Source organism: Catharus ustulatus, chromosome 17 (genome assembly GCF_009819885.2).
Source record: "Catharus ustulatus isolate bCatUst1 chromosome 17, bCatUst1.pri.v2, whole genome shotgun sequence".
Classification (NCBI taxonomy): Eukaryota; Metazoa; Chordata; class Aves; order Passeriformes; family Turdidae; genus Catharus; species Catharus ustulatus.
The window spans coordinates 14,650,268-14,664,009 of record NC_046237.1 but is presented as its reverse complement, the minus strand read 5'-3'; the positions used below and the strand labels follow the sequence as shown (position 1 = coordinate 14,664,009).

Below are 13,742 nucleotides of genomic sequence, written 5' to 3'. Positions count from 1 at the left end.
AGGCCATTCCTCTTTAGGAACAGTGGGAAGAGTTTTGTACCAGGGGAAAAGGTGTTGAATGGAGAGAGCCCAGAGTAGTGAGCAGTGGTGCAGGGGCCTCAAGTGTTCCTAGCACTGTGTGGATGGATTTAACTATCTCTGGTGCCCAAGTAATGTATAAAACAACTTGAACCTTTGGAAAATGCAGGAGAGGTGGTGTCCTGGCTCTTCCAGGCAGGGTAGGGAGGACTGTGGCTCAGGGCAGGGTGGCTTATTAAAATGTTTCAGTTCTGCATCCAGTTGTCTTCATGTTCCCTGTGCTGTGCTCTGAGCTACAGCTGAACCAGACCAGCTGAACAATCTGAACTCCGGACCACTCTAGAAGACCCATGGTACTTCCTGTACCATGGAGGGGAGGGTTAGGCTGGATATCAGGGAAAAGTTTTCCCAGAGGGTGCTGGGCACTGCCCAGGCACCCCAGGGACTGGGTACAGCCCCACAAGGCTGCCAAAGCTCCAGAAGCCTTTGGACACCACAGCCAGGGACTATGTGCCCTGCAGGTGTCCGTGCAAGGGTTAGACTTGATGATTCTGGTTGTGGATCATCTACCTCTGGTTGGTGGAGTCCCATCCCAGGAAATGTCCAAGGCCAGGTTGGGCAGGGTCTAGTAGAAGGTGTCACTGCTATGGCAGAGGGGTGGAACTGGATGGTCTTCCAAGCCAGACCATTCTGTGATGCCATGATTGCTGTGGGTCCATTCCTGTTCAGGACGTTCTGTGACTCCCTGAAATGCAAAGTGGCTTCTTGTAGAAAGCGGGGCAGCATAATCCCAGTCCCTGTGGCAAGGCCAAGCCAGTGCCCAGGTGCGCACATTTATATCAGGTCTGGCTTTTTCCTTCCTGTCTCCCTAAAGGAAGAGAAGAAACCACCCCCTCCAGTGCCAAAGAAGCCGGCCAAGTCCAAATCGCAGCTGAGCCGGGACAAAGGCTCTGACTCAGACAAGCAGCGGCAGGAGGCGCGGAAGCGGCTGATGGCGGCCAAGCGCGCAGCGTCCGTGAGGCAGAACTCGGCCACCGAGAGCGCTGACAGCATCGAGATCTATGTTCCCGAGGCCCAGACCCGCCTCTGAGCCTGGCCACGGCCAGCCCGCAGCTTTTATAAGTCATTAAATGGAAAAAAAAAAGGTTCTCTGGAAACTAGTGTGATTTATTCAGTCTAGAGACAATGAGCCATCCTTGAAAAGGGCTCCTGAGTTGGCTTTTTTCTCTCTCAGCTTTAAGTAATGAAGATTTTAGCAAAAAAAAAAAAAAACAAACAAAAAAATTAAAAAAAAAAATCAAAAATGCCCCTTGTTTTCTCCCCAGCTGTGGTATTGCTGAATGGACTGGACAGACTCCTGGGAACTCCAGCCCCTCGACTTGGAACTTCAGTCTTTTTACTTGTTCTATTTCATGAGAATTATTAGCTTGTTTACAAGAAGAGGACAAGAAAACACGAAGCCTTGAGCACTTGCCATGCTGTGTTCTTCCTCCTCCTGAGATCTGTTCTGCCCTTCTCATCCTTTATTTTTCCCTCCTCCTGCTCCTGTTCCTCCACCCTTTGCATGGTTTCGGTTCCTGTGTCCAGATCCCACTGTCCCCGCAGACAGCACCCATGGTGTGTCATTCCTGCTGCCCATCTCCTGCAGCCAGCAGCCTCCTGACCTTGGTGTTCTTGGGATGGGGATGTCGGGGTGTGGCAGGACAGGCACAGGGGGCCGTATCCTCACTTTGTTGGAAGGAGAGGATGCTGGGGCTGTGGAATGTGGGGTTGAAATGCATCCCAGAAGCAGAATGTGCAATAAATCTGGAGCGGGGGATCCCGAGAGCTGGGATCTCCAGGCACAGGAGCAGAGCTGAAGGACCACAGAGCACGAGGCACATCACTTTGATTTCCCTCCTGTTCCCGTTCCCACACAGTTTTCCTTGGCTGGCCAGTGGAGACAGGAGCTACAGCAGCGGGGCTGTGGGGTTGGTGTGCCCAGGAGGAGGGGGTGTACATATGCACATATACACTTAGTAGTACCTGTATAGTAATTCCTACACACGGATCCTGCCCACGCTGCCACGGGGGTGGGCAGATGTATAGCATATATTTTTACATGTACTATATCTTGATGTGTGTCCAAGTGTGTGTAAAAATATATACCCTGTGTGTAAGCAGATGACTATTTTTTCCTTATCTCCCTGCTCTCTGGGTAGAGGAAGGATTGCTAAATATTTTTTAGCCCATTTTTTTTCCCCTTTGTAGGTCTCCTTTCTGGTCTGGCTCCTCAGAGCCAGAGCTGCCACCCCCTTATTCTTTGCCCCCCTCTCACACTGAAGGTTTTTGTCCCATCCTGAGGGATCTTGCTGGGGATTTTTTAAATTTTTTTTTCCTCTTCACGTTTGAACAAGTTGGGAGATTGTGTGCTACTGTCATGGGGGTGGAGGGGGAATCCCAGTGGTTTCAGTGAGAGTTGGTGATCCAGAAGGCAAAAAATAAATAAAAGTGAAATCCTGGATTCTGCCTGCTGCCCGTTGTGTGCTGTCTGGGGCTGTCCCTGTGTGCTGCTCTCAGAGGTCTCTGCCCCCAGCCATAGAATTCCCAAAGCTTGGCTGTGCTGCGGTTCAGATTGGGCTGGAGGTGGGGGTCAGGTTCTGCTCCCAGGGGACAAGGGGAAGCAGCCTCAGGTTGCTCCACGGGAGGTTTACATTGGCTATTTGGGGAAAGTCCTTCATGGAAAACGTGGGCAGGGCTGCCCAGGGCAGGAGAGTCCCCGGCCCTGGAGGTGGCACCTGGGGCTCTGTGGGCATATTGGGATTTGGCTGCAGCTGAGACTCCTCTTAGAGGTCCTTTCCCAAACCTGAAGATTCCATGGGGGCAGAGACATGGTTGGGTTGAACTGTTGGGTTTTGGGGCCAATTGTAAAGATGCGGCTTTAGGGATCTCTGGCAGAGAAAGGGGGAACACCAAAGAAATGTGGCGGTTAATTAATTTATTTTTATCATTTACTCTTCCCAGCCACTGCTCATGGAGTGGTGAAATGATCCATGCTACCCTGGGCTGGGCTTGCTCGTAACATTTATGTTCTGACATAATATGGATTTGTATATATGTGTGCATATATTTTAACATGTAAGTGAATTTATAAAACTGTAAAAAATTCATTAATTTAATATGGTTTTGTATCTTAGAATTAATACAATATTTTAAATTCACCTACATATATTAAAACACATATACAAATACAGAGGTAGAGTTACATACTTCTGTATCTATATACACATATAAATATGTGTAACACATGCATTATCTGTACTTAAAAACGCCTTTTATAAATCTGAGAAGATTTGTCCTAGATATTTAACACCCCTTTTATAAATCATTTCATACCCACTCCTTGTATCCACCTGTTTATTCTGATCCCAAAGGACCGGGCAGCCAGTCACGAGGCGGTCTGAGGTCACGTGGCGATGGTGGTGTCACGAGATGGCTGCCTGCCAATCACAGGGCGGCGTGACGTTTAACAAAATGGCTGCGCCCTGCCATAAGATGGCGGGTGAAACAAAATGGCCACCCCCATTGGCTACAGGGGAGTGAGGCCGTGTGTCAAAGTACTTCCGAGCCGTATTAACCAATCACAGCCCAGTACGTGCCGCTGCGGCGAATGGCCGTGAGAGGGCGGGGCTTATGGGGTGGTGGGCGTGGCCTCCTCGTGCTCCTCGCCCAGCTCCGGCAGGCTGGGCGAGAGGGTGCCATGCCCGCTTATGTGTCCTGTGTGTTGTGTCCATGTCCGGGTTCCCGGTCCTGGTCCGTGTCTGTGTCCCGTGTCCCTATCCAGGGTCCATGTCCGTGTTCGGGTTCCCAGTCCTGGTCCCTGTCCCCGTCTCGGCCGGGCGCTGCAGCCCTGCGCTCTCCCGGTGCCAGGAGCCGCTCCCGGCTCTTTGCTCGGCTTCCCGGGCCCGGCCCTGGCCGCGCAGTGCCCGTTCCCGGGAATCCACGGGAATCCCCGGCTCGGCTCGCTGTGCCCGGCCATGGCCCGGTCCCCGCACAGAGGGACAGCGCCTGTTCCCGGGGCCATCTCAGGACACAGTCCCGGCACTACCTCCGGCCCCAAGCGCGGAGCTCGGAGCCGCGGGATGCGCAGCGGTCCCAGCTCCTTGCGCTGCTTTGGGCACAGCCCGGGCGCGCCCCGCCCCAGTCATGGGGGTTGCAGCTGCTAGGAAGGGGTCCCTCACCCACTCGTGGGGAGTTTTGGGGCAGGTTTGGCAGTGGAGTGAGAAGTACGGAAGGCTGGGAGAGGTGGGAGTGTTCAGTCTGCAGAGGGAATGCTCCGGGGAGATCTCAGAGTCCCTTCCCGTGCCTAAAGGGGCTCCAGGAGAGCTGGAGAGGGACTGGGGACAAGGGATGGGAACAGCTTCACATTTACAGAGATACGGATAGATGGGATATTGGGAAGAAATTCCTCCCTGTGAGGGTGGGGAGGCTCTGGCAGAGGATGTCCAGAGCAGCTCTGGCTGCCCCACCCCTGGAAGAGTCAAGGACCAGGTTGGACTGGGCTTGGAGCAACCTGGGCTAGTGTAAGGTGTCCCTGCCCATGGCAGGGGGCTGTGCTTAAATGGTCTTGAACCACTCTGGGAAATGCAAGAGTTTTACATTAATGAGGCTGTTCTGTGTGCCCAGGTCAGAGCCTAGGGCCTGGAAGGTTCCAGGGCTGAGATAGGGCTGGGGGTGCCATGGAGGACCCCTCCCGGAACCACCAGCTCCAGCTGCTGCCCTGAGAGGCAATAGAGGGGGGTGTGGGGATGCCAGAGTGGTGCCACCCCCGGGTGACGCCTGTGTGCCCATGCTGTCCCTTAGCACTGTGACTGGAGCCCCGGTAGCTGCTGGGCTCTTGTGGTGGGAGCAGGTCACCGAGGCTCTGCCGGACCTGCCTGGGGTCCCCAGGTCCTGCTGGAGGCACAAGTCCCTGTGTGTAGCTCAGGAGCCCCAAGGTGCTGCCTGGTGACCCAGAGCTGTGGTGTCCCCAGCTGTGACCCTATGTCACAGTGCAGACCACTGAGCTGGGCTGGCAGACCTTGCCCTGGCCCCATCCCCCATCTCTCACCCCAAGCACAAAGCCCCAGCAGCTGATGGAGCGTGGGGACACCTGGATACTATTCAAGGATGGCCCAGGGGTTTTTCCTGGTGCTGGAGAACCAAATAAGGCACCCACAAATGACACAGTTCACTCTGACAGCTCGTATTTAAAAATAACAAGCAAAACTAAAAAAAACTTTTATTTGACAATAGAAAAACAAACAAGATATTTACAGTAGTTTGATATTTCTCCATAAATTTAATTCCAATAACTCCTGCCCTCCCAACTCTCTGGTCCATCCCAAGGGCAGTAGCACCAGCCCCCGGCACAGGCAGGGGCTCTGGGGGAAGAAAACCACTTCGGTTTGACAGGGGCAAGATGAGCAGGAGGCCAAAGAGCCTCTCCCTCCCCCAGGGGAGGTGACAAGGGGAAAGATGGAGTCAAAAATGAGGACTTTCCCTGGAAAGGAGACAAAGGGTAAACGAAGGCTGGACGAGATGCACACAATGGGCACCCACCTGCCCCAGTGCTACCCTAGCACTGCACAGGGCACCTGCCAAGGTGATGCTAATTGGGAAGCCTTCCCAAGCACCCTGTCCCCTGGCACCTTCTCGCTGAAAAAATGGGGGGTGGGAACACACCAGTCCCCCAAATCAGTGCTTTTCCCTTCCAGCCCCATCCCCTCCAGTGCTCTCCCCCAGCCCTGCAGAGCTCCCCGTCCTGCGGCTTTACCCTGTCTAGTCATCAACTCATCTGGCTAATTACCGGCGGGATTAGTGGCCCTCTAGACAGGGCACAGTCATTAACTCACATCCCACAGGGCACTTGACCACGGCACAGCACCCAGGGACAGCAAGTGACACCCAGCCAGGAGCTGCCACAGAGCCCAAAAACTGTCCCAGAGCCCCAAACCCTGCCAGGCCCGGCCGCTCCCAGCACACGCCAGTTTGTCACTAGAGGTCCCCAGCACTGCACAACCACCCTGGGAGGGGAGGGGACAGCGAGGGACATCTCCATCCTCCGCCTGCCCAGCGCTGCTCCCCAGGAACCCCGCGCTGCACTTGCAGGACGCACACGGCCGTGCCCGCACCATGTCTCTTTGCAAAGGTTTTATGAAAAAAAAAATAAAATAAAAAAGGAAATTAAGTTGAGTACAAAATTCACAGTCTTAGCTCTGCCTAGGCTTCGCCACGTGCTCACTGCTCTCGGCACAAGCGTGCACAATCAGCATTGAACGCAAGGGGAACGCAAGGGGAAGGTGTGGAAATGCTTATAGATTTAAAAAACAAAAAGGTAATCATCATATAATAAATCATAATTAAAGGGAAAATGTTTCAAAACAATCTTGCTAAACAGCACCATAGATTTCTACTCGCAGCATCCAGAACAACCTAAAAAGGAAGAGGAAGGTCCTATTTTTTTCCATGATAAAATGCCACAGACTCCATGTTTTCAGTTCATCTGTCCTTTGTCCTTGCCTGGGCAAGGCAGGGCCCCTGGCCAGCACCGGGAAACAGAAAGGCCCCTCAAAAACAAAAGGGGGGCCAGGGGGGAAGGGTGGGAGGGAGGAAAAGATCAGCAATTTGGGAGACAAAGCTCTTCACCCACAGTCCTTAAAATAGACACTGGCATTAAAAAAATAGGTTCTCTTTGTCTCCCCGAAGAAACAGAGCTGGCTGGACCCTCGTCTGCAAGAGAGGAAGAAATCAGCAGGTTTTCCAGGGGAGCTCCAGCGCCTGCTCCGGGCAGGACAGGGCAGTGCCAGCACTGAGGGCTGGGCACTGCGGGCCCCTGCACCGTCCTCGGCAGTCAAGGCATCTCCCAGCGGGAGGATGGCGGGGTGGGACAGGCCTTCCTCTGCCGCCATGGCTGCCGAGAGAGACCAGAGCCCCCGGGAGGCCGGAGCCGCTCCTGGGGTGGGCTGTGGGGATGTGGCGGAAGCCAGGAGGGTCGGGCCCCCCGCGAGAAGGGCACCCTGCGGGGCCCGGCCCGACGTTATTTGGAGGCTCCGGGGGGGTCGGTGTGGGCAGCCGGGGAGAGCTGCCCCCCTTGCCGCTGCCGCTCCAACTCGGCCGCCTTCTGCAGGGCCACCTCCACCAGCAGCTGGAAGCTGCTGAAGTCGTCCCCGAAGAGCTCGGGGGGCGTGGGGGGCGGCGTGTTGAAGAGTCCGGGTGTGGGGCTGCCCGCCTCGGCCCGCGCCAGCAGGGTCAGGGTGCTGCCGGGCCTGGGCACGGCCTCGGGCCCGGGCGGCTTCTCCCACTCGGGGCTGTGAGCGCTCACCACGGCCAGCGCCCGCGCCGGGTGGCACAGTACCTGCGGGCACACCGACATGGACAGCACCTTGGAGGCGCCCGCGGGCGGCACCACGAGCAGCCCGGAGCCGGCGGCAGCGCCCCGCGGCACGGCCACGTCGCCGGCTTTGCCCCCGCGGCGGGAGATGGTGAACTGGTTCGGGTCCTTGCCGTCCTTGCGCAGCATGTCCGGGAGCAGCCGCCGCCGGGCGTTGATGAACCAGTTGCAGATCTGCGAGAGAGGGGCACGGCGGAGTCAGCCGGGGGGCTGCAGCCCCGGATCAAGCCAGCAGCAGGTCCCCCAAACCAGGCCAGCACCTCCCACACACCCGGACTACCGCAGGTCCCCCCTCAGCCCCGCACCTCCTTCCCGTGGGGCTCCAGAGAGGCACAACTAGCGCTGGCACCCACGGAAACCCCAATATCGGCTGCTTCCTGCCCGGCACCGCCTGCCTGGGGCAGCCCCTTCCTCCCTGCGCCCTGCCCCGGCTGTCCCCGGCCCTGCCAGCCCCCCCTGCACGACTGTGCCCCACGGCTCCTGCTCTCCCCGGCAGCACAGGAACGGGCAGAGCCTGCGCTGCGCGGGGGCAGAGCCACCCCGGAGCCACAGCAGTACTGCCCGGGGTGGCTCTGAGCAGAGCTGCCCCCCAAGGAAGAAGAGGGCTCAGTGCCGTGCCCCCACTGCAGCCTCGAGGTCCCAGCTGCAAGCAGGTACAGCATTCCTGACATGCCCCGGCCAGAGGCCATGGAATGGCACACAGCCAGCTCAGAGCCCATCCTGCAGGTCCCAGCTGGGGACAATTTTTCCTTCTCCAGGTGACCCATCCTGGAGCTCATCCCTGTTCCCACACCGCTGCTGGGTGCTAACACACTGCCAACCAGAATGGGAGCACCAAGGCTGCCACAGTACATGGATGGCAGGAGAGCAGCATGGATGGAAACCCTAGAAACCACCAGGTGACGGAGCTGCAGCCCCTCAACTCCTAAGAGTGCCGGGAACGGAGCAGCAGAGACACCCTCCTGTGCCTCTGCCCATGAGCAGGGTCACAGCTCACACTAAAGACTCTCTCCCAAACATCTGCACGGCACAGAGGCTGCGTGTCTGGCAGCTCTTTGCCATTATTGAGCCTCAACCATGGATTGTTTCAGCATCTTTATATAAAATGCTACATCCTTCTTCCTAGAAAACAATTAGAAGAGAATAAATCAAGGGGGGAAAAAAAAAGTCTGATCTTTTCTAAATCAAGAGCTATGGAAAATATTTCCCCCAAGGAGAGAGAACTTGCCACAACTTCCATCACAGCAAGAGCTCAGTTGTTGTTTTTTTCTTTAAGACAGTATTTGGCATTAAAACCCTCAAATATACCAGCCTTATTCCCTTTTCTCCCTTGCAAGCCTTAGCTGGATCTCCTTGACATGATCCTGGTCATTCACCACTACGATCCCCAAGCAAAGAGATGGACTCCCAACACAAAGCCCAACTCCTCAGTGCTCCCTGAAAATCCTGCCTGTCCCCACCACCATGGTCCTTCCAGCATTCAATTCCCATTGGAGAACGCAGCACGGAGACGGGCACACACAGCCACTGTGACAGCAGGCACTGTCACAGAACTGGGACATGCTCTGGCTCTGAAGCACTTCACTGGTTTTTAATCATGGCCACCCCTTTCCCTCCCACCAGCACACCCCTTCTGTCCCTTTGGGCAGCGTCTGTCCCCCCAGCGCTGCGAGAGCAGCAGCTCCTCCACAGGGAGGAAAAGCCCATCCATCCCAAAGCAGGGCACAGGCTTGTGAAGATGTTGCTGTTCAGGAAGCCTCAGCAGGAGCAGGTGCCGCTTTCCTAGCGCTGGAATTTCTTTAAGGGAAGCACAGGGCTTCCTGCTCTCCCTGATCCCTGGCTACCAGTGCCCAGCTCCAGCTCCCCAGGCCACTGGAGCAGGCAGGGAAGCAGGCACAAAGAAACAGCTGGAGGGGGTTGCTCAGTGGCTATGGCAGAGCCCTGCATTCCAGAGGCTTTTTGGAAGGGTCAGACCACAGAGTGAACCCCACAGCCCACACCATGGGGTGTCTCACTCCTCCACCTCAACAGGGCAGAGGGAGCATACCCACACATTCCCACTGCATCCTCTCAGACTGGCAGAAACCCTACTGGGAAATGCCATCAGGCTGGGACACCCTGCCCAGCAGGTACAGGGGGCACACACTGGCTGTGGGGGTCACCTGGGACAAACAACAGCTAGCACACAGCAGGGCCACTCCTCAACATGAGTCCACCTGTGTGCCAACCCCCTCCTGGGTCACAGTGCTCAGGGCACTGACAGTCAGGCACCTGCCAGTCCCACCAGAGCCCTGGCAACCCCCGACAGTGCCAGGCACTGTCATGCCAACCTGGGCCAGGACAAGCCCAATTCCCACAGCCCCAGGCCGGTCATTGCTCCCTGGACACTTAGCCTTAGGCCTATCCAGGAGCTCCAGCATGTCCCCGGAGCAGCTGCCGGACACGATTCTGTGGCACAGCCAACACTTACAGAAACACATTAAAATGAAAGAGTAGGTTTGCCTTGCAGCCAGGGAGAGGGGAAGCAGACAGCCCCTGCCCACACTCCATGTCTGGGCTAGCTAGGACAGCTAGCCAGGACTGTGCTGAGCCACAGGGAGAGGAGTCAGAGGTACAGAGGAAGGTGCAGGAGAGGAGCAAACCCACTGGCCTTTGCCTGCTGCCCTGCACCCCAGATCCAGAGAACAGAGTGAAGCCCACACTGTCAGGCTGGGAGAGGGCCCAGGCCACCAGGCCTGTACATGGAGCACAGGGACAGCAGCTGCAGGCAGGCCCTCCCAGACACGCTAAACACAGGCAGGGACCACACCAGAGAAGGAAGGCTCCTGCCTGGGCACCCACTGTGGTACCTCATGGGGAACATCAGCCCACAGCTAGGAGCAGAACAGGGAGACTCCTCCACAGGGTTCCCCTTAATGCAGCTGGTGTAACTGGGACCAGGGAGGCCAGCCAGCACTTAATAGCCCAGGGGGTTCAAAGTGCAGCCCAGCCTCTCACTCCTGGTTAAAATCACAGAATATCCTGAGCTGGAAGGGATTCACAAAGATGATCAAGTTCTAACTCCTGGCCCTGCTGTCCTCTGCCCAGCTCTGTGTGCAGGGGGTGATCATCCTGGCTTCTGTTGGGGATGTCCAGGGGAACAGGATAAAGTAGCATCCCCCAAAACCACCCCAACCTGCGCAGCTTTTACTAACAACAGGGTATACAGCCTGTTGCCACTCCAGTCCCTCCACCTTCCTTCTGGCCAAAATACTCTGCTCCAGCAGAGCTGGTCCCCAGGTCTCAGACGTCTCCCCTGAAAAGACCCTCTCTTCACACAGGTGCCTCTCCTTCCCCAACATCCCTCGCCTCCTCACTGCCCTTCAGTGGCGAATGATCCCAGCCTGCCCAGTCCTCTGGGATCCTCAGTGGAGTTCTCCTGTCCCACACTGCGCGGCAATGTCCCCGGCAGGCAGGGGCTAGCTCCTACCTGCAGCACAGAGAGGCTGGTCTGCCCTGAGAGGCTGAGCTTCTCCTGCTCCGAGGGGTAGGCGTTGAAGCGGTGCTCGTACAGCCAGTCCCGCAGGATCTTCACCGACTCCTTGGGGAGGTTGCCCCTTCTCTTCCTCTTGCACTGCGAGGGGTCAGGGGATGTGGCCCCGTCCTCGTCCCCCGGGTCACTGTCCGACATGGTGGAGCTGCCCGCGGGACCCCCCTGGCTGAAGCCTGGAGAGGGGGAACCAAAGGGAGTTTCAGGCGGTGTCCGGTCGGGGGAGGGGAAGGGGCCTCCCACCGACCTCCCCCCGCCTCCAACGGGGGCTCTCACCCCCTCTGGGCCCGTCTGGGGGGAAATTCCCAGCCAGAGACCCCCGGGGGGGGACAAACGACCGGCACCGGCGGGACAAGAGAGGCACAAGAGCCCCAGGGTGCGGAGGAGCTCAGCGCGTGGCACGGGATTCGGGGGCACTCGGGGTTCGGGGGGCACCGCAGCGGCGGGGAAAAAAATAAATCAAGCATGGGGTGGGGTGGGAGGAGGGGAAGTTAAAAACAAAAACAATCTCAGCGAGAGAAAGAGGCCGGAGCTGGAGAGTGGGAGAGGAACCACGCGGGGTCATTGTGCGGCGGGGATGGAGGCGGGGGCGGCTGTCACGGCCCGGGGACTCGGCTCGGCGGAGCGGGGCGGTGCGAGCCGGGCCCCGTCGCTCCTTCGGCCGCAACAGGCGGCGAGGGGCCGAGGCCGCCGACACAAAGCGGGGCAGCGGCGGCCGCGGCCCCCTGGGCGGCGGGGGGAGAGAGGAGCCGGAGAGCGGCCCCGGCCCCGCACTCCCCGCCGGCCCCGAGTTATCCCCGGCCGGGCAAACTCCGCTCTAACTCCGAGTTGCAGCGGGACCCCCGCCCGCGGCTCCCGCAAACTTCGGGAGGCACCGGCGCGGCCCGGCCCGCTCCGTCCCGCACAAAGGCTGGGGCCGCCCCGCTCCCCCCACGCCCCCCGGGATCCATTTTTGCGCTCACCCCCGGGCCGCCGCCGCCGCCTGGGCACTCGCATGGGCCGCGCCGGGGTCTCGGGGCCGGGGCCGGTGCGGGGCCGTCCCGCGGCGGCGGGCGGGCAGCCGGGCGCGGCGGAAAGTTTTGGGTGGGCGGCGGTGACAGATGCCGAGACAGAGTTCCCTTTGTTCCCGAGGAGGCAGGAACTCGCCGGGCCCCCCCGCCCCCGGCCCCGGCCCGCCCGCCCCCGGCTGTCACCGGGCACCGGGCCCCCCCCGCCCCGCCGAGTGCCCCCCCCGCCCCGCGGAGTCCTGGCCGGTACCTGGCGCCGGCGCACCCCGGGCTCGGCCCCGCTGCTGAACACGGCCCCCGGCGGGTGGGGCAGGGACAGAGGGAGCCCCGGAGCCCCTGCACTCGCCCGGCCTCGCGGAGCTGCATCCGGACAGGGGCATCCCTGGGGACACCCAGCCACGGGCACCGTGGGTGTCCCCCAACCCTGGGGATACCCACCGAGGGACACCTATCCAGAGATGCTCACCTGGGGACACCCACCCGGGGAAACCCACCCAGGGACACCCACTTTGGAACTCTTACCCAGGGACATCCACACAGGACTGCCCCACGAGACACTGCACAAGTTCCTCCCCACGGCTGAATCCTGTAGCTGAGCCGCAAGGATTACTGGTGCCTGTGGGCAGAGGATAGGGACAGCCTTGGGACAGGAGCTGCAGGGGTAGGTGTGGGTGAGAACCCTGGGGACCTCAGAGCACCTTGAAGTTCCACCAGTGCTTCGTTTGGTCCTTACCAGATGGGAAATCAGAAGCCCATCACATCACTGCTCCTGTGACAGAGGAAGGTGTTTCTAAGCAATGTTGGTGACCAAGAAGGAACCAGGTGGAACCCTTGCTGTGCCATGACCATCGGGCTGGCCAAGGTCTCTGGAAGCCCTTCTGCTCTCCCTGTTCCTCTCCATGGCCACTGCAGAGCCCAAGATCACCTTCAGTATTTTGGAGACCAAATCTCTCTGTTTATGTGCTGCTGGTCAAGGATGTGGTGAGCATGGGATTTCCCCACCACAGCTCTGTGCCCTTCTGTGGTGTGGGACTGGGTTGCACTGTCACCCTCTGCCAGGTGCTCAAGGGGATGTGTCCATCATGGGTCCCCTGGAGCAGTGTCTTCATTGGTGGGAAGAAGAGCTGCTCTGAGCAGTGGTGCCACATCCTAGCGCCTGTGATGGAGAAAGTGCCACCATGGGCAGCCAAAACAGCCCTGTCCTGCAGCCACTGCCCACTGAGAGACCCCTGTATTGGGGATGCCATTTTGGGATGTCCATCTCCCATCTTGGGCACATCCATGCTCATCCTTGCCAAGCCGAGCACACACATGTGCTTTCCCCAGGAACCTGTGTGCTGCTGGGGCACAGCACCCCGAAAGTCACCAGGTCCTGCTCCACCTCTCCCCACAAAGACCTGGTCTGATGTCACCCTGCCTCGAGGGCAGCTGCCCTCTCCCAGCTCCACCACCTCTGCAGGCTGTGCTGCAGCTCCCCTTCCTCCCCTTTTTGCTGCTTGTATTGAAAAAAGCTACAAAACCCCTTCTTTTATGGTCAATTTTTGCTCTGGGAAAAGCAGCATATGTAGTGCAATAAGGGATTAAATAGCAAAAGAAAAAAGAGAACTCCTTAAATAATTTATTTTGTTTTTCCTAAATCTTCCATGACCCGAGCAGAACTGTGCCCCAACCTGCTATTGCTACATTAAAGCCAAGACAGCAGAGGCTGGTGAAGCACAGATGGGATGTGGGGAGCCCTGGCAGCATCTCTCACCCTCTGCAGAGTCACTCCAGGGCA

At 58.2% G+C, this 13,742-nt stretch overlaps 2 protein-coding genes across 10 annotated transcripts in view; one reads left to right on the top strand and one right to left on the bottom strand.

Annotated features, from left to right (window-relative positions):
- Positions 1-2,519, top strand: part of DLGAP4 (DLG associated protein 4) — a 139,193-nt gene extending 136,674 nt beyond the window's left edge. For all 8 annotated transcript variants that reach the window (XM_033074872.2, XM_033074867.2, XM_033074871.2 and 5 more), the window contains one exon: positions 893-2,519. In XM_033074872.2, coding sequence (XP_032930763.1) covers positions 893-1,108 — 216 coding nt within the window. In that variant the 3' untranslated portion in view covers positions 1,109-2,519. The remainder of the gene's footprint in view (positions 1-892) is intronic.
- A 4,465-nt stretch (positions 2,520-6,984) lies between these two features.
- Positions 6,985-11,954, bottom strand: TGIF2 (TGFB induced factor homeobox 2). Of its 2 annotated transcripts, XM_033074968.1 has the most exons (3): positions 11,921-11,954; positions 10,899-11,134; positions 6,985-7,603 (listed from the first exon to the last, which is right to left on the bottom strand). In XM_033074968.1, the coding sequence occupies exons 1-3, from the start codon at positions 11,952-11,954 to the stop codon at positions 7,076-7,078; spliced, it is 798 nt and encodes a 265-aa protein (XP_032930859.1). In that variant the 3' UTR covers positions 6,985-7,075. The 2 variants fall into 2 exon arrangements, with proteins under 2 accessions (XP_032930859.1, XP_032930860.1); XM_033074969.1 differs by lacking the exon at positions 11,921-11,954 and having other exon boundaries at positions 10,899-11,541.
- Positions 11,955-13,742: the final 1,788 nt, after the last annotated feature.

Bases quoted from the DNA above. Each gene is read 5' to 3' on its own strand.
- TGIF2 (XM_033074968.1), bottom strand. From the start codon at position 11,954: ATGCGAGTGCCCAGGCGGCGGCGGCGGCCCGGGG. The intron at 11,135-11,920 runs GTGAGCGCAAAA...CCCCCTCTCCAG, and splicing joins GCGGCGGCGGCGGCCCGGGG to GCTTCAGCCAGGGGGGTCCC. The intron at 7,604-10,898 runs GTAGGAGCTAGC...CCTCTCTCGCAG, and splicing joins CCAGCCTCTCTGTGCTGCAG to ATCTGCAACTGGTTCATCAA.